General features: G+C 45.4%; 1 protein-coding gene across 2 annotated transcripts in view; it reads left to right on the top strand.

Annotated features, from left to right (window-relative positions):
* FRMPD2 (FERM and PDZ domain containing 2) overlaps positions 1-23,582 on the top strand; it is a 127,839-nt gene that overhangs the window by 30,915 nt on the left and 73,342 nt on the right. For both annotated transcript variants that reach the window (XM_023230174.2, XM_023230175.2), the window contains 8 exons: positions 1,984-2,175; positions 3,838-3,970; positions 4,642-4,729; positions 6,202-6,334; positions 8,040-8,111; positions 12,310-12,484; positions 21,599-21,746; positions 22,413-22,551. In XM_023230174.2, coding sequence (XP_023085942.2) covers positions 1,984-2,175; positions 3,838-3,970; positions 4,642-4,729; positions 6,202-6,334; positions 8,040-8,111; positions 12,310-12,484; positions 21,599-21,746; positions 22,413-22,551 — 1,080 coding nt within the window. The remainder of the gene's footprint in view (positions 1-1,983; positions 2,176-3,837; positions 3,971-4,641; positions 4,730-6,201; positions 6,335-8,039; positions 8,112-12,309; positions 12,485-21,598; positions 21,747-22,412; positions 22,552-23,582) is intronic.

Here is a 23,582-nt window from a genome sequence, read left to right as displayed (position 1 = left end):
ATATCTCCCTCTCAAATAGTTTTTAGAGTCATTTTTTAAAGACTACAAGGTTTAAAGCCTAGAAACTTTTAAACTTTATCCTGGCTGGGCATGGTGGCTCACACCTACAGTCCCAGCACTTTGGGAGGCTGAGGCAGGCAGACCACTTGAGCTCAGGAGTTCGAGACCAGCCTGGCCAACATGGCAAAACCCCATCTCTACTACAAATAAAAAAATTAGCTGGGTGTCGTGGTGCTTGCCTGTAACCCCAGCTACTCGGGAGGCTGAGGTATGAGAATCGCTTAAACCCCGGGGACTGGGAGGGGAAGGTTGAAGTGAGTGGAGATCGAACCACTGCACTCCAGCCTAGGCAACAGAGCAAAACCCTCTCAAAAAAGATATACACAAAAATATCCTAATGTTTTACACAATTTTTGACTACAGAATAGAAGTGTTTGTATACATTTCCATTTGACACTATAACAATTCCTTAGAGACTGGTGCCACAAGAACACATGCTGGAGAGCCCTGCTCAGCTGACTCGGCCAGACTGGCTCCCTCCCTTCTCCCTTCCTTCCTTCCTGCCTTTCTTTCTACTCACCCCATCCTCTCCAATTCAACATCCGGCATTTCCTAGGTGGTCTTTCTAAAAGAGAGACCAGCTCACCGCTGTCACATGCAACCTGTTGTAATGCCGCCTCACTGCCCGTGGGGTTGCCTTCTGGCTTCTCAGTGAGACACACCTGGAGCCTAGGATAGGGTCCCTTCTTCCGTCTGGCTCCCCTTTGGCAATCTGCCAGAATCAGGACTGGCTTCCTGGGTGTGTGTCCTGGGTGTGTGACCCTGTGTCATAGCACAGGGTCCTGCATTTAGTTTAATGCTCTGGTATCCCTGTCTTGGAATTCTTAATAATTTTGAACAAGGGACCCCACATTGCCATTTTCCCCCAGGCCCTGTCCTGCTCATAATCCCGTTCCCTTCAGATGCATGTCAGCTTATCTGCACCTTCATGCCTTTGCACACACTGATCCCTTCACCAGCACCTCACTCCCCACTTTCCTCTTAGTTAACTCTAGCCTTGGCTAAACCCCTTCCTCTACATTAGTGCCATGGCCTGTGCTTCCCAAAGTCAAAGCCCTCGTCATCCTCTATGGTGTTTGTCTCTTTTAGTGATCGTCTCTCTCATCACACCATTATTTTCCTGAAGGCAGGGACTGTATCTGGTGTGGCTGGATTTACTGTGACGGCAGGACTCAGCAGCTTGGCTGTATACAGAGATAGGTGCTCACAGCTGATGCTCCCTGGCAAGAAGTAGTAGTGCAGCCTTTATCTGGAAAGTGACCTGCAGTGTGGGTTGAGCTTGAGAAAAGTCTGATTTTGAATCTGAATTTGAGGCCTTTCTCATATGAATTGTGATCATTTGAATGCACGAGGGAAATGCTTATAAGATGCTTCCGTTTTCTTTTGCTCGATATGTACACGTGACATAAAGTTCAACCAACAACGATTGAGCGTTTGTGCTGACTGCTGGCTGTTGCGAAGTGAACAGGAATAGGCCACAGTCTGTATGTCCCTGGAGCTCACATTCCAGGGGAAAGGCCCAGTGAGATCCCATGAGTGACTGGATACAATGACAAGCTGCGCAGGTGAACTTGAGTGAAAGGTTGACCTCTGGTTTGATTCGGGGTGCTTGGCACAGGTGGAAGTCCATCTTGTCAAAGCATCTATTTTTCATGAGCATTCCAAGCATGCTTGGGCAGAAGGGTGTTCTGGTTTAGAAAGCAGCCGGTAACACAGAACTGATGCAGAGATGATTGCTCTGCACTTTGCGGCCTCAGTGATGGATCTTGTGTCTGTCCTTAAATTCTCCAGAAGGAGCAGGCATCTGCTCTGTTGCTTGTGGGAACACCCATTTCCATGTCTCCAAGGCCTGCCTGACAAGATGCTGCCTCGCAGCAGCAGCTCTTACTGCTCTCTCCTCTCACCGGCCCTGTCTGCCTCCAGCCCCTGCAGCTCCGTGAGCCCCTGCACTCCATCCTGCTGACCATGTGTGAAGACCAGCCTCACCGGCGGTGCACATTGCAATCGGTTCTGGAAGCTTGTCGGGTTCATGAGAAAGAAGTGTCGGTCTACCCAGCCCCTGCCGGTCTCCACATTAGAAAGCTAGCTGGCTTGGTTCTGGGCACCATTTCCGAGGTCAGTAGAGAACCGTGTTTTTCAAGCAGTAGCCACTGGCCTTGTGTGGCTCTTAACATTAGAATTAGTTAAATTATAATTAACTAAAATAAAATAAAAAATTACACTAATCAGTCACATCTGTCACATTTCAAGTGCTCAGTTGCCACTTGTAGCAGGTTACGACCCTATTGAACAGGGTGGATCTAGAACATTCTTGTCATTGCAGTTCTATTGGGCAGTGCTGACAAAGACCTTTGGGCAAGCCCCAGTTTCTCACATGGGTAAGACCCTTGACATCTTGGTGAGTGCCTCCTTACATAAAGCAATCATGTTTAGAACCCATGATTCAGTTTTCTTTTCAAAATTCAACTCCAGGTTCTGCACAGAAGCCTTCCCTGACTTCGTTTTTGTGGTCCCTGGGTACCCTCCCCTCTGCTATTTTATACCTGCAGGGGGTCCTTTGTTGTGCTTGTCACACTGTGCTGCTTGCTGCCCTGTGCAGTCCCCAGAGTGCAGCAAGGGGCATGGCACATGGGAGGCATTTGGCTTAGGTTGGATTCCCTCCAAGCTAACCCAGAGACAGGGATTCTTGTGCAAGTTACTTATTAGGGAAATGTTCCTGGGAGAGGCGAGTGATGGTAGTACAGCTGACAAGTTGAAGGATAAAGTCTCAGCTGGAGACAGGCCCAGCCTGGCCCCCTGGGGAGCTCTGGTGCAGGAATGGCACCTTGGAGTTGGTCCCCCATGAGACCCGGGTGGAGCTGGGGTAGGATGGGCAAGTGAGGTGCCTATGGCACAAAATATAAGGAAGTTTGTATTTGGGAGGAACCAAAGACAGGTAAGCTAGAGACCAGTTGGGTGGCTGCACTTGTCCAGGGACAAGTTGGAGAGCTGAGACCAGGATTAATGAGGGGCCATGTGGATGGAGATGAAGGGACAGCAAGGTGGAGAGTGGCAACAGTCAATCAGAGAAGGCTTTTTCCATCAGAGAAGGCTTCCTTCTTGGACCCTTTCTCTCTTGGCATGGGAACCTGTGGCTCCTGTGAATTGAGCCAGACGATTTGGTGGGGGAAGTGGACTATATTTGTTTGAAAGACACTGAAGTCTACCATCCACTGGTGTGCCATTGTCCTTGGATAGACACTGTATTGACCTGCAACATTTCCATCAGGGACCTGCAAAGTAGATGTCAGTCACTTATCAGCATTCATTGGGCACTGCATTAGGTGTGCTATGGCAGTGCGTAGAGCACACAGAGATGTTAGGGGAGACAGACAAGCAGCACACTCAGGGAACATGGTGCAACAGAGCCAGGTGTGAGTGCAGTGATAAGGGAAGGTGATCAGAGGGCAGAGGTGGAGAGGCTTAGAAGTAGAGAGGACACAGTTCTGGGTCTTGTGGGCACAGAGGAGCTTCTGCGCCCCCAAGAGGGAATGCATGAACAAAGGCACAGATGTGTGTGAGTGCGCAGGTCTGGAGTGGGGGGTGAAGTGCCTTCAGGGTGCATGTGGGGGATGGGTACAGAGCACATTCTGGGTGCCAGAGAACACATCATTAGGTGCTCACTGTGTAGGGCAGACAATTCCACATTGATTCAGTCTGACAACCAGTTTGCATGTATCTATAAAAACGCCCCCTCCTTATCTTGGTATGTGGATGTGTGATGCACTTGACCCCCAGGTGGAGAAAAGAGTTGTGGAGGAAAGCTCCTCTGTGCAGCAGAACAGAAGCTACCTGCTCAGGAAGAGGCTGCATGGGACAAGCAGTGAGAGCCCAGCGGCACAGGCCTCGGAGTGTCTGCATCCTTGCAGAGGTGGGTACGTGCCCTGAGCAGTCCCTGCGTGGGCCAGTGGTACCAATTCTATTGTTTCCTGCCCTGTATGGGCCACACATTCACATTGTGATGGCAGAGAAAGTTTATGTAAATGCCACTCTTTCAGGAAGCCACTGAAGAGAAGGGGCTGAGCTTAGGACTCACCTGTGTTCCCAGGAAAGTCTTATTTGGGGACAAAACTTAACACAGTTATTTATATCAAATGCAAACTTTAAAAATGAGTTCTAACTGTCCAAGTTGAGAAAATCCAAATTAAAACAAACAACAAGAAAAGAAAAACTTGATTTTTTTCCAGTTATTGTTCTGGGTGTGTTAAAAGAGTGTTTTTTGGAATAATCTTCAAATCTACCGTTCTCTACTTTCAACTAAATCTGAGCTTTTTTTTTTTTTTAATTATTGTTATCGTTTGTTGTCTCTAAAACAAGGTGCACTTTGCCATTAGGCTTTATTTTCCCTTGTAACTCTCCCTCCAACCCTCTATAACTGTCATTTCTGTTTTCTACATGAGAAACAGATTCAGAGAGGTTAAGTAATTTCACCAAGGTCACACAACTAGTAAGTCATGACGCCATTCATGCTCTGGGATGCCTGGTTTAAGAAAGCCGTGATCTTGGTTTCTGCCTATGCCCTCTACCATGTTGCTTGGTTAGTTTCAGAAAGAAGCATGGAGACCCAGAGCTCGCCGGAGCCCCACTGGAGCACCTCAACACATAGTCACTGTAGCCTCCTTGTTAACCGGTAAGCAGCAAGGCCTGCAGGGTGCTGTGAACTTGATGTGAGATATAGGTGTGGGGGCTACGGTACCTTATTTCTTTACTGATTGTTAATGAGAAGCCTCTTACCCCTCCAGAAAATGCCAATGCTGTTCCATTAGCAGTTGAAGAAGCCGCATTTAAGCAGATCCGAAGCCAAGATGATGAGGGGCCTGGTGGCAGCTGTGCTGTCAAGGCATCCTGTTTCCCCCTGGGAACCATATTCAGGCCGAGTGGCAGAGCGACAGCGTGCCTCAATATTGTTGCCATTATCCATTGCCATACCATGCTGCCTAACAAGCAACCACAAAATACAGTGGCTAAAAGCAACGATTATATATTTAGCTCATAATTCTGTGAGTTGGTCATTTAAGCTGTGCTCAACTGAGAGGTCTTCTAGACTCTGCTGAAAGCCTTCCTGCATCTGTGACTATCTTCAACTCGGCTAGCCAACCTCTCCTGGGGGATGAATGGCCATTGTCTGGGAAGCTCTGGCTCTCCTCCACCAGCAGGTCAGCCTAGGATTGTTCTCGTGACAATGGCAGAACTGAGAGAGAGGAACTGAGAGAGAGAGAGAGAGAGAGAGAGAGAAGAGAAGAGAAGAGAGAGGAGGGTGAGGTGCATAAAGCCTTCAGAACTGGCCTTCCATCATTTCCACATCATTCTGTTGGCCAAGTCAAACCTAAAGGCCAGCCCCATTTCAAGGAGTAAGAAATAGACTCCTTCTCTTGATGGCAGGAGGATGCAAAGTCGGATTGCAAAGGGTGCAGATCAGGGAGAAGAATTGTGAACATTTTTGCACTTGTCTAACTTAGGATGCTTGAATCAGATCAAAACCTAGATGGGCTCGTGTATTCCTGGACCTGGAACCTTGTTCATTTTGAAGTTCGGGTCATTTATTTATTCACGTATTGACTGTTGAGGGCTGTAACAGTGTCTTGTCATGGTTGATGTCAAATCCATAGTTGGCGCCCTGATTGGCTATTGTAGAGTTTATCTTGCAATTATTTTTTCCTGCCATTTAAAACTTTATTTTCCCAATGAAAACAATTTTTACCCCCGATTCCTTAAATAATATATTTTATTGTCAAAATAATTTGAGCAATATATCAAATTCTAAAGAAGCCAGAACCACTGCAATCCCATGACCTGCTGGGTGGTTGCTCCAGACCTGTGGTCCTGGCACCACAAACAGAGAGGCAGAGCCATGGGGTGGAGAAGTTGACTGTGCCTTGCACCTCCAACCCCACCACACCCCAGTGGCTGTGCAGCCTGGCTTTTCCAGGCCTCAGCTTCCGCCACTTGAAAAGTAGATGTAACTCCCCCATAGGTGGGGGAGAAGGTGACATGCGTCAGTGGGTGCACCCTGCCCAGCTGAGCCCCTGTGTAGGTGGTCTTTCATGCAATGGAAGCCCTTGTCATTGCTAAGTGTGTCACCCCTTCTCAACCCCTGACCAGTGCTCTTTCAGGAGCAGATCCCCAGGACCAGCAGGAGGGCCGGAGGCTCAGCTCTGGATCTGTGCACTCGGCAGCAGATAGCTCATGGCCAACAACTCCTTCTCAAAGGGGTTTTCTGCAAAGAAGGAGCAAGGTAAGCAAAAGAAGGCTGAAGGGCACTCCTCAAGGAGGCTTGAGCCGGGAGCTGTGGGTGGCCGGCACAGTGGCTGAAAATGGGCCGGTCTTCTAGGGGACAACTTCCCTGGGCTGAGGTTTATAGGATTGGACCAACATAAACCTGAAATTTGCAAGTTAGGGCATAGGCATTCACTGTGTGGTCTTGCTGGGGCAGGCTCTGTGGGGGACACTGTGTAGGATGTAGGGTTGAAGACATTGGGTCCCACCCTAGAGGAAGTTTGCAGCCACCCTGCGCAGGGTGGTGGCAGAGCGTGCTATGTGATTCGAGAGCTGACAAGGCAGAATGTGTTTGGAAGGGGCCTTCTGCACAGGTGAAAGGCAGGAGCACAGATCCAGGGCCGCAGGGAGGGCTTCTTTAGGGAGGAGAGAGTCGTTCTTCCAGCTGGGTAACCCTAAGCTGACTTCCAGCTGAGTCCTGCTGGCCCTTCCAGCCTCAGCTAGGGAATGCTGTGAAACATCTACCAGGTGCCAGGCACTAGTCTAGGCCCCCACCTATGCTGTGAATGAAACAAAGTTCTTTTCATGTGGAGATTACATTCTAGAAGGAGGAGGCAAAAACAGACAAATGCATAAATATAAAAGAATGACAGGTAGTGATTTGTGATAAAAACAAAAGCAAAAACAAAACAACAACAAAAAAAAAACAATGAAGAAAGGAAGAGGATAAAAGGGTTAGAGGAAATGTGCCTTTCTGTCTGTCAAAGTTAGTTAAAGCCCCTCGACTGAGCTGAACTGCAAACAGCCTCAGGATGTCCCTCTTCCTGTTTGGGCTATGGTTCCCATACCCCGGCCCGGCCCCCACTGTCCTCCTAGGCCCTTCTCTGGCCTCCACGAACTTGGTGGAGGGTGTGAAGAGGGCTTCTGAGAGGCCTTGTCCACCTCCTTTGGCTTTTCTTCCTAATCAGTCACTAAACATACTTTTGTTGGGAACTCTTGTTGGACACAAGTCACTTCTGGGCTGGAATTTTGGCCTCTTGGGACAAGAGTCCTGCTAGGTACCCTTGAGGGCTCTACAGAAGCCCCACCCAACCCTATCACTTGCTGGTTATATGACTCAGATGAACTTCTTAAGCATTTTTTTTTCCAAAGGTGAGGAGACTCAATTTCCTCACCTGTAGAATGGGTTGAGAATATGCCCCCCACAGGGGGATAGCTGGGTCTAGCTAGTGATGGGTATTGCAGTATTTTCTGGGTCAAGTGTAATACAAGTACACTGAGAACAAGAGCTGCCCACTAAGCTATTGATTCAACATCTAGAGCTAGAAAACGTTTCAGCTCATCTAAATCTAAAAGTGTTTTTGTTTTTTAAAAATATTTATTGCATTTATATTTATATTATACAATACATTTTATACTTTTTATACATACAAAAGATGGAGTTCTGTGTGAATTATGAAACTTATAATTCACCCCGAACACCCCTGTACCCAACTTAAGAGCCAGAACGTTGCTGATACCCTATACCCACCTGTAAGACTTCTGCTCCAAGATGTACCGTTTAGCTAGGGCCTCAGCCCAGGTCAGCCCCATTTTGGCCTGTTTCCTGCTGGCTCTGGGGAATGTGTGCTGGTGGGGGCTGCAGAGGTGCATCATGGGGGAAGCCCAGACCCAAAGCCTGGAATCTGTCGTCTTCTCTACCATATGTGACTGTTTTCCTCCAGTTTTCCAGGCCAGAGTTCATCCTGTTGGCTGGAGAGGCCCCGATGACACTACATCTGCCAGGATCGGTTGTGGTAACTACTGGGCTAGACTGGACAGGGATGGAGGGTGGTGAGGGAAGTGGGCAGTTGCGGGAGGCCAATTGTGTCTGAACGGGGTCTCACGTGGGGACACCCCAGTGACATTCAGTTTCCCCCAGACCCCTGCCAGAACCATCACTACCTCCCACTGCTGCTGTTTTCCCTTTGGCCTATTAAAGGGGCCCCATGTGACTTCCAGCTGAGTCCTGCTGGCCCTCCCAGCCTCAGCTAGGGAATGCTGTGAAACATCTACCAGGTGCCAGGCACTATTCTAGGCTCCCACCTATGCTGTGAATGAAACAAAGTCCTTTTCGTGTGGAGATTACATTCTAGAAGGAGGAGGCAAAGACAGACAAATGCACAAATATAAAAGAATGCCAGGTAGTGATTTGTGATAAACACAAAAACAAAAACAGAAAAAACAATGAAGAAAGGAAGAAGGTGGAGCATGGCAGGTGGTAGGAGGGACAGTGTGCTCTTTTAGATGGGGAAGTGGCTCTGGGGAGGCATCTTGTGAACAAAGACTGGGTGAAGACAAAGAGTGAGCCGTGTGGGCTTTTCAGGAAGGGCAAATACTGTGTGGGCTGTCCGTTTCCTACCCCAGAGCCTGAGCATGTCCCCTGCAGAGCCCCATGTGTGGCTGGTCTCGCCCTGAGCTCCCCAGGATGTATCTGTCCATGTTCAGGTCCATATCTCTGTTGTCCAGGGCCCAGTTGGGGCTGGGAGCTTCTCAGTCAATGTTGAGTATTTGAATGTGAGCCTTTCCCATCTCCCCAACCCCCAGGGCTGGAAGCGCACACATTGTCAATTTGGCTTTCTGGGCCTCTGTTCAGGGCCTCCTGGAGGCAGGGCTAGAGTGGGGCGTGGCTAGACGCTCTCTCCTCCCAGGCTCCTGCATCACCTACCACTTGTCCTTCCTGCACTGAAGAGCACCAATGAGCCCGCCTCTGGCTTACTCCAGCAAAATCCCATTGAATCCCAGCTTCCATGTACCCCCCTGTCAAGGGAATGTCTGTTTCAGTGCACTGACATCATTCCCTCTACACCTGAGTCCTGAAAGTGTTGAAGCAAACTGGTCAGTGCAAGTGGGATGCCTGCCTAACCCGGGACTCCAATTCCTATGCAATGACCAACTGCATCAATTCATGTAGCACACGCTGACTGGGCACCCACTGTGTGCCTGGTCCCTCTGCACTGGCACAAAAAGTATGAATTGGGATGATAACTTTTACACCCCAAGTATGCAAGACTGAGTTACCCAAAGCATGAAAATGCTAAACTTAAGGAGACTGGTGTGTGAGGGGCTGGGGGTGTCAGGGTGGCTCACTCTGGGGGTCTACAACTTTCTGAAGACACTTCCTCTATGGGGCTTGCAAGTCATAGAGCCATGGCCTCCTCAGGCCAGTCCCACCTCTGCCCATCTCCTTCAAATCACCAGCCCTCAGCTGAGGGGAAGAAAGGAAAATTCACCCAGGAACCCCTTCCTGACATCCCTGTGGTCACATGGTTTACGTGACTGGAGACTCCTCTACCCACCAGGTAGATGGGCCAGACCTGCTGTGATGGGGACCAGCTTCCCCTGCTCTTCAGGGATGCTTGTGCAGTGCTTAGGTACCAAGACTCCAGGTGATGGAAACGGTGCTATTGTCCCAATTCTGTCCGGGGTGAGCATCTAGACCTACACATCAGGTCTAGGAGCCTAGTTACAATCCTCAGAGGGGATCTTGAACCCTAGCCTCTAGAAAGATGCCAGAAAGGCATGAGGGTGACTGAGGGCTCCCTCAATAAAAGACTTTTTGGACCTCTGTCCATTACCTGGGAAAGGGGAGGCCTCATTTCCAGGGTTTCCTATGTCACTCGGTCTGTTTGTCTGACTTGGACTGGAGCATTTGCCCCTGTTCCTTTAGCCCCTCCTTTCCTGTCCCCAGGGTCCTTAGTCAATGTAGCTCCCTATGTCTCCCTCTAAGTGGAGTTCTTCGTACACACACCCTTTCCTTCTGCTTCCCTATGGGTGTTGGGAACAAAACAGATTCCCCTCACAGCATGACTGTCCCATGGGAAACACTGGCAAATAGGCTCGCTGAAACGTGAAGAGGCAGCATCCTGTGTTCAAAAGCAGCCACCATAGGAGCTGAAATATAAAACATTTTCTTTTTTCTCCATGTGTACTTTCTCTGTCTCAGCATGTCATGGTGTTTTTATTTTTTATTCGCTGTTTAATGTCATATTCTCTTGGGCATAGGGATATTCGCGGGGTGGACAGAGACCCTTGCAGGTACCTGGGACCCTGCCCTGTGACTTTGTCACACCAGTTGCTGGATCCATGCACCATGCCCCACGCAGGGTGAAAAAGCCCAAGCTCCCTTCCCATGACTCTGCTGCCCCAGCCCAGACAATCAGTGGTCCCTGCAAGGGGTTACACCCTTTGTATGGAGATGCATTTGGTACCTGGCTTGGGAGCTGAGTGGGTGAGAGGCTTCTCCCTGCTGAATCGCCCATGGAAAGAGCTTTGATGCTGCTGACCCAGGGTGGGGACAGCCACTGTCATGGTTGCTCTGACATGCCTTGGGTGCATGTGCCTACTTGGGACCTTTCCTCCACCAGCCCCTGAGGAGGGCATCACTAGGGGACAGTGAGAGCCATGGCTGCCCTCAGTGGAGGGCAGCAGAGGTCACTGTGTGGGGAGGACGAAGGGGCAGGGGAGGCTGGGCCAGGCCTGGGGATTCAGAGAGCAGAGGAGTTGGCAGCCAGAACCCTCCAAGGAGGAGGGGAGGCAGGACTGCTGAAAGTCGAAGCTTTGTATACACGCTCATTGTCCTGGGGACTTCACTTAGAAAACACACATTCCAAGACACAGCTATTAAGACTGCCCAGAGGGCAGCTTCAGAGCAATGGACTCAAGCAGGGGCCCATCACTGGCGGGCATACGATTCATCACTGAGGGCCTGGGCAGCCCTCTCAGGAAGCAGCTGGAATTTCTGCAAGGGAAAGAAGCGGGTCAGATCTGCCTCCCAGCCTTCCTGGCTCTCGCAGAATCAACTTGGGAAGCTTTACAAGATATTGATTTCCCAGGCCTTGTGCCAGACTGACAGAATCATCTTGGGGGTGGTCCCCTCACCTCTCAGGTGACTCAGGTGTGCAGCAAGTGTGGGAACCAAGGTGGCGTGGAGTGTGCCTGTGTGATCAGCCCTGCCCAGCAACTTGTGGGAAACCCCCTCCCACAGGGTCCTCAGATCGATTCTGGCCCTTGGAGTGCGTAGGCTGCCCCTGGGTGCCAGGAGGGTCAGGGTGTGACCACAGGCAAGGTCTCGATGGCACTAAGGCCACATATGCTAGTGTCTCTCCATGACTGCCTTCTAAAGAGAACTTCCTGGGGGAGGTCCAGGCTGGGATTTGGGACATGGGGATACTCAGGAAGAGCCACAGACAAGGGCTTCAGAGCCTGACCAGACAGACTCATAGGAGTTTGCCACGTGGGGAGGGAGTGGAAGAGCCCTGGCGGCAGTGGGTATTATATGTGCAAAGACACAGGCAGAATGGCCCAGGCGGCTGCCTGGTGATAAACTGTCCAGGAGGCTGAGCCGAGGCGACAGTGGTCGGGGTGGGGCTGTGGTGGGAGATGAAGAGGCAGAAGGCAGACTCTGGAGGCTCTTTGGCTCTGCTGACCCATTTCTAGAGTCTAGGTAATCCGCTTGCTCCAGCTCTGTCTCTTCTTTGGATCTGCACCCACCCAAATTCTCTCTGAAGTTTAGAATTAATTAACCTGTGCTCTGCTGGCGCCTGGGGAGAAATGTCAGATCGACAGAATGATCCAGGGCCATACAATTCATTGATGAGGGCCCTGGGTGACCTTCTTAGGAAGCAGAACCCAAGGGGCAGCTGGGATTTCCGCAGGGGAAAGACATCAGTCAGACGGGCCTCCCAGCTTTCCTGGCCCCTGCTGAGCCTGGCAGAAGGCTCAGATTTGAGTCCAATTCCTGCCTTACAAACTTTGCAAACCCTGGGCAAGACTCTTACCATTTCTGAGCCTCAGTTTCTCATCTGCTGCATAGGAACTGTAAATATACTCATCTCTTAGAGTTGTTTGTCAATTAAGTGAAACAGTGTGTGTAAAGTGCTTAGTACAGTAACCAGCACACACTAAAGGCTCAATGACTTATAATTATAGTGTAATTGATACTATTGTTTTCAGACCAAAAAAGGGAAATCCTATTTGGCTCTCAGGGACCTCTGTGTGGTCCTGCTGAACGGGCAGCACCTGGAGGTAAAATGTGATGTCGAGTCAACAGTGGGAGCTGTCTTCAATGCCGTAACGTCCTTTGCCAAGCTTGAGGAACTCACCTACTTTGGCTTGGCGTATATGAAAGGTAAGCATCTCTTGGGCAACTCCCAGCTGGCCTGGTGCCTCCAGTAACTCGGGTGTCTGGGTACCTGAGCTCTGTTTCTTCTGGGAAAACTGTTTGAGACTTGGGTGCCTCCCTTTGTATACCTTGACATTAGTCAGTGTGACGAGGGCTTCAAGTATTCATGGATAAAGCATCAAGCAAGTGCAGAAGATTGTCAGGAAATAATGAGTGTAAGATGTGGGTTTCTGTGGCTTGCTGGATCTGGTTGATTGATCTCAGGGCACTGAAGTTAGACAAACAAGCAAATGTTAAAAGCATTTCCATCTAATGATGCAGGACTAATGGGGACTCAGTACCCTGACCCTAGGAGCCTAATTAAGATTCCATTCTAAATATCCAAGAAAAGGGATTTCTATACCCTCTTCCCTCTCTGACGTTCCATTAGAGACTCTTTATTTCTGCTGTCAACCTAAAATAACAGTGGAGAGAGACAGGCTCTCCAAAGAATGAGTTTATTTGGGAATTAGCAGGAAATTACAATCTAGGATCCACATGCCGTAGTGAACGATAGATGCATCTAAGGAGGTTGGGCAAGGGCAAGCCTTTACAAACAAAAGAGAGAAGTACATGCGAGTTGTTTTGAAACTAGAAGATGATCGGTTCCGAGGGCTTATTGCAGGAGTTGACATCAGTTCATTAATGAAAACAGTGTCAGGTAAGTGTTCTTGTGTGAGTGGCGAGCTGTGCTTGTGTGGCCTAGCTGTCCTTGTGCTGCTGTCTATCCTCGTGTGACTCATGTAGCAAGCTGTGGTTTGGAAAAAAATTTCTAAGGTGTTTTTCATTATAGGTATAGAGCATGAGTGACCCCCCTCACGGCCTCCCAGCTCCATTTCAGTAGGGTTAAATAAAAGTGACTTATTTTGGTATTGATAATGTTTACATTTCTCCAATCAAGTTATTGTTCTGAAAGCATCACTACTGGATCATCCTGTGGTTAGGTTTTGATTATTCCTCAGTGCTGAGATGGACCTTTCCTGGTCGTTCTAGTCTCATGTTGAAGGGAAATGACCAGCAAGTAGGAGTTGATATCAAAACCTCTTTCAGCTTCATTTAAGCAACATGGAGGTTTGGAAGGAATGGCTCTGAGGCTAAGTCTTTCTGGAGTTCATTGTTCTGTTTCCTAGGTGTTGGTGGTCATTTCGAAGCACTAGACCAGCACTGGGCATTTTGGTGAACTCTCTGTGTAGCTCGCACACCAGGCGGGAGACTTATTCCTAGAATTTTACATCGAGTTGTCCAGCTTCAGTTTATAGGGCTTTAGGAACAGGGCAGTTCTTGTTCTTAGTTCTCCAGATACTGGAGGAAACAAGAAGAATTCAAGGTCCAGTTCAGTCTACAGGTAGATTAGAAACACACAAAAGCAATGAACAGGACTACAGTCAGATAACAGGTGTAATACGGTTTTCACCTTCCTTCAGAAGCATAATTTCTTATCTACAGTTACCCCCATTTTTACTAAAGATAATCACAATAAGATAAATTTGTTTGCTAAGTAAGTTTAGCCTCATCAAGTTTGGCCTGAGTATTGACATAAGTGTATCAAGAATAGTGATTGACCACGCAGGCTCCTTTGAAGCTTGTTCTGCTAGAACTTTTGATAAGAATCTCAGCCTGGACTTTTAAGTCTCACAAGGCTAGGAGGCCAAATCAAGACAAACCTCAGTTTGGCTGAAGTTACCTTATGTGCATTTTCAAATATGACATCCAAGTTAAAGCCTTAGTAATATAACCAATTTTAAATATTGTATCCTGTTATAAAGAGAGCATATTTTTATTGAACTTATATAAATGACTATATTATCATAAAAATAAGAATACTTATGATTAGTTTTAGAATTCTGGTTGGATCAGGTAGAGAGAAAAAGCAAATATTTTAATTTTGTTCACAAGAGTATACTTTATTATTTTGTTGTAAACTATAAATAACGTACAAGGAAAAAGTTTCCTTAAATCTAGAAAACAAAACATTTAAAGAACCAGTGAAATTTCAAGTAAAAATTATAAAAACCCATTATTCTTTTTCATCCATTCATTCAGCCTCATGTAATTAATTCTTGTTCTGCTTGATCTTGGTTAGCAGTTTCACAAACTCAGTTTCTTTAGTGTCCTGGACATTTTTCCTTAGTCCAGTGGTTTTATCTTGAAGTTATCAGAAACCTGTAACTTGTCAGAATTCTTTTCATCCTTTCTGTGAACCTCCTTGAAGAAAAAGCAATTTTTGGACTGTAGCTGATTGCAAGTGCGTTTAGAAAAGTATCAACACCGTAATATTCCATGGATGACAAGGACTTAGAATGATCATGGTTACAAATCTGAGGAGATTTAACCAGCAATTGACAGAGAAATTTGGTTATTTCTATGGCATATATCATTTTAACATAATAACCAAATATTATACTAAGCCATACCAGAGTTCTAGCAATTTAGTACACTTTTAGGAACATTTATATCAAAACTATATTTGTAAATATAACTTAACGTTTTCTTACCACTTATTATTGGACAATGTTTCCCATGCATTTTAAAATATTGAATAAACCCAATTAGTTCAATATCTCTTTTCCAAGTTGAGGGACATATCCTTTGTTGCTTCCAAGGGTCCAGCTGGAAAAACCCAAAGTAAATTCAAGGTCAGAAAGACTCAATTTAGAATTTGATTTTGGGAAGGTGTCAAAGCTGTCAAAAGGTTTAAAACTCTTAATCAAAATAGAATCACAGGTCACTGTGAAATAATTGCCATTCATATAACCACAGTGATAATTAAAAGGCTTCAAAAGGCAAATACATAATAGTCAAAACTTAGCTCTTTTAATATTGAGAAGACTCACTTTTTTAAGTAATCAAAGACCTAATAAAACACAGCAGAGAGCACAAGAAACTATTTTGATAAAATACAAAATCTTTGTTTTCTAGGCCAATTACTAAAAAGTTAAGGAAAAACATCTTGTATTAATATTAACAGCAGAGGCTAATACTGCAATATAACTTTATTTTATTAACAGAGAAGACAAAATAATAGTTTTTCACAAGTATGCTTTTGATATTAAGGTTCAAGTTTTAGAAAAACATAAAGAATTTTCTTCTAATTTTAATTACCTTGATCACACAAAAATTTCTTTCATAATATTCAGCTTCCATAAACCTTTTGCAATTTTCTCAAACTATTTATAATGTTCTTATTCAGTTTTATTAATATCACTTTTTTCTTTTTTTTTCTTTTTTTTTTTTTTGAGACGGAGTCTCACTCTGCCGCCCAGGCTGGAGTGCAGTGGCCAGATCTCAGCTCACTGCAAGCTCTGCCTCCCGGGTTTATGCCATTCTCCTGCCTCAGCCTCCCGAGTAGCTGGGACTACAGGCGCCCACCACCTCGCCCGGCTAGTTTTTTGTAGTTTTTAGTAGAGACGGGGTTTCACTGTGTTAGCCAGGATGGTCTCGATCTCCTGACCTCGTGATCCACCCGTTTCGGCCTCCCAAAGTGCTAGGATTACAGGCTTGAGCCACCTCGCCTGGCCTTCTTTATTCGTTTTGAAGCAATCCTTAACTAACCTCCAACTAGAGAAAATTACTTTTTTAAAAAACAACAAATAAAAACACATTCTCATATCTTCCTTATAACTTTTCTCACCCAAACATATCTTACTTTTTTGTACACTTTGTATACAGAATTATGCATAGTAATTGAAATTTAAAAACTCTTGGTAACTTTAATTTCTAATGAAAACCAGAAAATTAGAAAGTAAGCAATCATAAACTGCCTTTTACAAATTTGTGAAAACATTATTTTATAACACCTAGAAATATATGCTCCCTCATAGCACATTTTTTCAGTATAGCATACAGCATTTTAATTAACAGACCCAAATATCTTTTGTTCCTCTACAGTGAGCAGACAAAAGTTTATAAACTTAAACTTATGTTCAACAACTAATGTTTCAGCATTATATCTTTGAAAATGGTCTATTACTTGAATATTCATCATTTCATTTAACGTACTATAACTTTAAGGTTTTAAGTAACCAAAAAGATTTTGTAAACCATTTTAGGTAGATGTATCTTATAAAACGTAATCATTGTTGTAAAGCTTACTGATATTCTATTTCATTTACATTTACATTTATCAATTCACTTGGTTTTAACAATTATGTTTGAATTGTTTATGAAAACTCCATTAGACATTAAACAAATGTAGTCATTATCTTAAGTTATTTTAATTGTTTAGTAAATCAGGCAAGTATTAAAAAATACCACAGAAGCAAAGGACCTAAAAGTTAAAACATGTGGCTTTTCTTAAATCTCTTTTCTCATTGTCACATTTGTCACACATCAAGCAATTTATTTTTACTGTGTGTTTCATTCTTAGGTTACATTTATAATTTTACCATCTTAAACATACTTACGCTTTGCTCAATAAATCCATATAGAAGAAGTGATATGTCTGTATTATGTTTAATGCTGACGAGTCTCCACACATGCCTGTTTTAATTGAACCAAAAAACTTAAACTAGCTTCTTTGTTTACCAAAAATTATACCAGATCACCTAAACTCGAAAAACATTTAGGTTAGTTCTATTTTTCTGAGAAAATAGTTAATTTATAAAAGTGTGTGTTTTCTTCCGCCAAGCCAGATCTCACGTGTCCCAACAGGACAGTTGTTCAGGATGAGAGCTGTCTAAAAAATACTTTTAAATATAAAAGTCCAAATAGCCAAAGGTATAGCCACTTCAATTGTGACTCAAAGCCAGTAGCCTTTTATGGCTTAACCATGGATGCAAGAGGCTTCCACAAAAAGAGTGTGAAAATGCAGTACCTCCATCGAGATCCAACATTTCTCCCAAAGATATAAAACGAAGACCCTCCTTGTTAACAAGGTAGTGGAGGTTGAAGCAATTGAGACAAATTCCCCTGGGAGCTGGCACTCGGGGACAAGGAGACGCTTCGTGTTTCAGACTCCCAGTCAGCTGGCTAGCCATCTGATGCAAACCTGACAATCTCTCCACGGCCCAGCTGGTGGAGACCAGAGAAGATATCCTTACTGGCTTCAGAGCTCTTGAGACATAAAACAAGATGAAAGGAGAGTCTTATTGTAACTTTTATCCTTGTGGTAAATCACACAGAAGACAGAGATTAAGAAAAAAAAAAAAAAAGAGCTATTTATGTTAGAACCTAGAACCAAATTCACAAAAGTCACAATTCAGAGAACATTCTTACAAATGTTTTTCTCCTGCCAATTCAAATTTAGAAAAGAAGGGACAAGAAAAAATTTTTACCTTCTTCTCTTAGCCAGGCACTACCCATAGATGTTTGGGAAAGCTGGCTTTGGAAAGAATCCCCACCTTTTGCAGACTTTTGTCGGCCTCTCAGCATCTCATCCATAGGCTGGAGTGAGTGGGGTGTCCAGCCTGTTAGGGTGCCATCCTCATTGCCAGAAACTGTAAGGACGGAAAATTACCACTTCTATCCTTTATCCTCACAGGCTCCAGCTGTGTCTGAGAAGTAAACTAACATAAGAAAGATCAACAGGAGAAAAGCATAATAAATGTTTTATGTGGTATGGGAGCCCCCATAAGAAGATGAAGACTCCAACAAATTAGTTACTGGGTTGGACAAAGAACAGTTAATTGTGAAAATGGGACTAAATTATGAGAAGGCTTAAAAGATCAGAGTTATTCCAATAAGGTCTGTGTGGTATTTTGTCTAAACTTCTTGTCCTTGAAGATAAGGATGTTGCCTTTCCTTCCAGGAGAGGGAGGATGACTATCACATGGGAATTTCATCTTCTTTAAGAAATAACACAAAGGTCAAAGTGGCCAATTTGCACCTGCTCTTAAAGGTGCACTTAAAAGTGTCTTTAACTTAAATAGCTGATAGGCCCAAATGGCAGAGTTTAACTTCTTTATTCTACCCATCTAGAACTTCCCTAGAAGATTCACATATTAAAAGATGACTTGGTGGTCATGGAGAGAAGAATTGGGTTAGTAGCTGAGCAGTTTGGGAAAAAGGAGTTCAGCTAGAGGAAGACAAAGAGGAGGAAGAATCGTAGATGGGGAGGGAAGGTTCTGGAGAGAAATGAGTCTCAGCTAGCTTTGAGATATTTGTATTAAGGCATTTTTGAGTCCTGAATGCGTTTTGAAGCCTCAAGATGCCAATTGAAATATGTGCCCCATGCAAACTGACCTTACAGCTGCAGTCTTCTCATTTTAATTCTAAGGAAGAAACACGCTTGGGCAGTTCAAATGATCTCCATCTGGCCACTGGAGTTCTAAATTGTCTTTGGTATCATTTGCCCGTAAGCTTAAAAATTCATGGGGTGAATTATGTTTGAAAAGTCTATGTGATGCCAATTTAAATTCTGTGCACAAACAACCGACTCACCAGAAAGGATGCTAAATCCCCTACAAAAGTGAAACCAAAAGAATACTCAGAAGAAGGACCATGTCCTTCACACCTATAAAACCAGATCTCAAATCAAGTCAAAGCTCAGCCAAAACGAGGGTGCTCGAATCCAAGACAGAACTTAGCACCAGCAGAAAGATGATTCCTGGAAGCAGAGAGCACAGCGGACTCCAGTGGGCACTGCACGTGGTTCTGCGGTCACTGATATGGAAAAAGGCTTGTCCTTTTTGGATCCCACATCTCTGACACCAGGTTTTGCCAAGCTAAAATAACAACAAAGAGAGACAGGCTTTCCAAAGAAAGAGTTTATTCAGGAATTAGCAGGAGATTGCAATCCGGGATATGCATGTTCTAGAGGACTACAGGTGCATTCCAGGAGGCTGGGGGAAGGGGAAGCTTTTAAAGACAAAAGAGAGAAGTACATGTGAGTTGTTTTGAAACAAAAAGATGATTGATTCCAGGGGCTTATTGCAGGAGTTGACATCAGTTCATCGGTGAAGACAGAGTGTCAGGCAAGTGTTCTTGTGTGAATGGCTAGATGTCCTTGTGCAGCTGGCTGTCCTTGTGCTGCTGGCTATCCTTGTGTGACTCATGTAGCAAGCGACAGTATGGAAAACGTTTCCTGTGGTGTTTTTCGGTATAGGCAAATGCATGAGTGCCCCTCCCTCATGGCCTTTTGGCTGCACTTTATTAGGGTTAGACATAAGTGACCTCATTTTGGTATTGATAACTTTCACACCATTACTGTGAATATCATGTTGCCACAGCTGGATCTCTTTAACCGCTGTGTGGAGGCTGAGCTGGTATCACACTGGCCTTCTGGCAAAATCCTCTCTCTCCCAGCCCATCTGGCTTAGGTGTCATATCTCAGTGTTCCTCTATTTCCCCATTTGCAGTAGGAGAAGCTCACGAACTTGTATGATTCTTTTTTGTACTGAGCAGGGCTGGTGACAGCATGTTCTTACCCCCATAGTTCTCAGACCTTATAAAGATCTCTCTCCCAAATAAGAACAACTGTTATATGCTTTGATGTGATCAACTGATATTTGCTTGACCTTCCATAAAGTGTGAATACAGGTGTCTTTAAGAATTGTATTGTTACTGATCTATAACATGCAATCTAATCCAGTGTGCTTGCATTGTGAGTGCACCTGCACTCACAAATCCACTTATATCCTACCTGCCTACTCCCAATCAGGTGGCCATCCTGAGCCCCTCCCATGTGGACAATTCTACAACTGCCTAGCTAGGGTCATCTTGGGGAAATCACTCAAAAGTGACTACCTCTAGGGTTTGGATATAGACCAACTTGGGAGGGTTTACCAACCAACCTTTGGTGGAGAACTGCCTATCTCTTGGGAAGAATTCATCCTAAGGGAAGGGTGAGTCCAGTGTGGGACATCAGATTCAGCAGCAAGGGCAGAGGCAGGTGGCAGAGGTGATGGAGGTCTGAGTGCAGTGTGGTGACTGCTATTTAAACCCTGGACACCCCCTTCCCACCCCAGCATGCATATGCATTGGGAGAAGAGGTTGGTCACCAGTTTAAAAGTTCTGCCTTCCAAAACTAGCAGGACTTCTGTGCCCAGGCAAGCTGCTAGAGAATGCTTTGGGCTGAAAGGGTAGACCACTGAGAAGGCGGAGCCACTTTGAGTGTGTGGTAGAACAGGACAGGGGCAGACCTGCAGCAGTCCCCAGGAGTGGCCGGGGGCACTGGAGGTGTTGAGTTTTGCTGTGAAGAGAGCAGAGGAGTGAGGGAGGGGCCTTCAGTGGCTGAGGCTGATTCAGCCTTCCTCCCAGAGGTACTGGAGAACACACTTGCCAGGATTTGAAGTCCCGAGCTTGGGTTGGTGGAATTTTCAATCTAGAACCACTTGGGTCAAAGGGCAAATTGACTCCACTTACACCATGTCTTAGGCAGCTCAGGCCACTCTAACAAAATACTACAGAGGGGGTGGCTCAAAAATAGACACTCCTTTCTCACAGGTCTGGAGGTTGGAAAGTCCAAGAACACAGTTCCAGCTGATTTGGTTCCTGGTGGGGTCCTCTTTCTGGCTTTCAGAGGCCTCCTTTTCACAGTGTCCTCACATGGCTGAGAAAGGAAGCTCTGGTGTCTTCCTCCTCTTATAAGGACGCTGATCTCATCATGGGGGCCCCATCCTCATGATCTCATCTAAACATAGTTACCTTCTAAAGACCCCACCTCCTAATGCCATCAGATTGGGTGTTAGGGCTTCAACATATGGATTTTGGGAGGACACACATATTTGGACCATAGGATTCCATGGCTGGGGAGGAACAGGGTGGTCCAGCTGAGGTGGAGGGTTCTGGCACATTGCACAAACTTAGTGAAACTCCTTTTGTTGATTTTCCATTTTATACCCATAAGATGATAGCTGAAGGCAGATATTAAGCAACAGCTTGTAAGATAAGATAACTAATGCTATTTTCTCCTCTCAGTGCTGAGTTTTCCTTACTTGATCCTCTCCTCTTTGTCTGCTCCTTCTTAACACCTTTCAACCCCAACAAAGATTCCTTGGTACCAGGTACGCAAAGACTTACCTCCCACTCCTGCGCTCACCCTGCTTGTGTGTGACCCTCTGGGTAGGGCTTAGGGCTGTGAGTCTGAGGGATGGTGCATTCCCTACTGCTTCTCCCTCCACACATGCTCTATTTCTATTTCAGGCAAAGAGTTTTTTTTCCTGGACAGTGAAACCAGATTGTGCAAAATAGCTCCTGAAGGCTGGAGAGAGCAACCTCAGAAGACCTCCATGAATACCTTCACACTCTTCCTGAGGATAAAGTTCTTTGTCAGCCACTACGGGATGCTCCAGTGAGTGCTGCAAATGTGTTCATTTGTTCCTTAAGGGATTTATGTATGTCCAGGCTGATGGAGAGGTAATGGATCGACAAATGCTTTGCAAACTGTAAATTACATACAAATAACAATAGCTATTGTGGTTGGTTTTCTGTTGATTGGATTCTGATCAAGACAGAACAAAGGGGAAAAATCAGGTTTTTTTTTCATGCAGGCCCTGGTCAAAATGAGAATATGCCCTTTTGTTTCAGACATACTCCACTCAAGGTCAAAATTCTCTGTCTGTGACCCCAAAATGCCCCCTAACCTCCAACACACAACTCAGCAGCTCAGTCATGAGGGTTAGAAGACAGAGACATGGGTTTGCGGTTTGATCACTGCTTCTTTATTTCTTTGTTTATTAGAAACACTACCGAACTGATTATTAGCTTCCTCACTCAAACCAGAGCAAGAAACACCTCTGTAAGTTTGTGTGAAGTGAGTAATCCTGAACTAGGGGCAGGAGACATGGCGTAAATGGAGGAGAGCACACTTGTCTTGCTGGCATTGCCTCTGAATTCTATTGAGTTGCATCTCGTCTTCTCTACTTTCCCAACTTCCCACAGTGAGAAAACCCACTCGTGCTAATGTTCTCCCTTTCCCTTAGCAACCCAACTTTCTTTATTGCTACTTCTTTCCCAGGCACAGCCTGACAAGGCACCAGTTTTACCTGCAGCTTCGGAAAGATATCCTGGAGGAGAGGCTATACTGCAATGAAGAGATGCTGCTGCAGCTAGGGGTCCTTGCCTTGCAGGCTGAGTTTGGCAATTACCCTAAGGAGGTAGGGGTGAACACCTGGGGTCTTTGTGTGGCATCACTGGAAAAACAGTTACAGGATGAGGGCATGTGTTAGTAATGTGGAGACTCTGCTTTGAATATTGTTAGCATCTACCAGTTACATTAGAGTAAACTACAGTTATCCATCCATCCATCCACCCACCCATCAGTCCACCTATTCATTGATTCATCCATCCACTCATCTACCTATTTGCCTGTCTATCCATCCATCCATCCATCCATCCATCCATCCATCCATCCATCCATCCATCCATCCATCCATCCACCCACCCACCTATTTATTGATTCATCCATCCAGTCATCTACTTATTTACCTGTCTATCCGTCCGTCCGTCCATCCATCCATCCATCCATTCATCCATCTATCCATCCATCCATCCATCCATCCATCCATCCATCCATCCATCCATCCACCTATCCACCCATCCACCCATCCATCCACCCATCCACCTACCTATCCATCTATCTACCCACCCAGCCACCCACAAACCCATCCACCTATTCATCCAGAAAGCATTCATTGAGCACTATTTGCTAGACTATGCTAATATGGTTCTAGTCTAATAGGTACCTCCTAAAGACAGTAATTTACTAATTTATTGAATTCCTACCATAATCACCATAATCAATAGTCATAGCCAACCTTTATTTTTAAAATTTATTTTTATTTATTTATTTATTTTATTTCAATAGGCTTTTGGAGAACAGGTGGTGTTTGGTTACTTGAATAAGTTTTTTAGTGGTGATTACTGAAATTTTGGTGCATTCATCACCCGAGCAGTGTACACTGCACCCAACATGTAGTCTTTTATCCCTCATCCTCCCAACCCTTTCCCCAAGTCCCCAAAGTCCATTGTATCATTCTTATGTTTTCTCATTCTCATAGCTTAGCTCCCACTTATGAGTGAGAACATACAATGTTTGGTTTTCCATTCCTGAGTTACTTCACTTAGAATAATGGTCTCTTATTCTACCTACGTTGCTGTGAATGCCATTATTCCATTCCTTTTCATG

This window comes from Piliocolobus tephrosceles, chromosome 9, assembly GCF_002776525.5.
Source record: "Piliocolobus tephrosceles isolate RC106 chromosome 9, ASM277652v3, whole genome shotgun sequence".
Lineage (NCBI taxonomy): Eukaryota > Metazoa > Chordata > Mammalia > Primates > Cercopithecidae > Piliocolobus > Piliocolobus tephrosceles.
The sequence above is the reverse complement of the archived record's forward strand: the minus strand, read 5'-3'. Positions and strand labels throughout refer to the sequence as shown.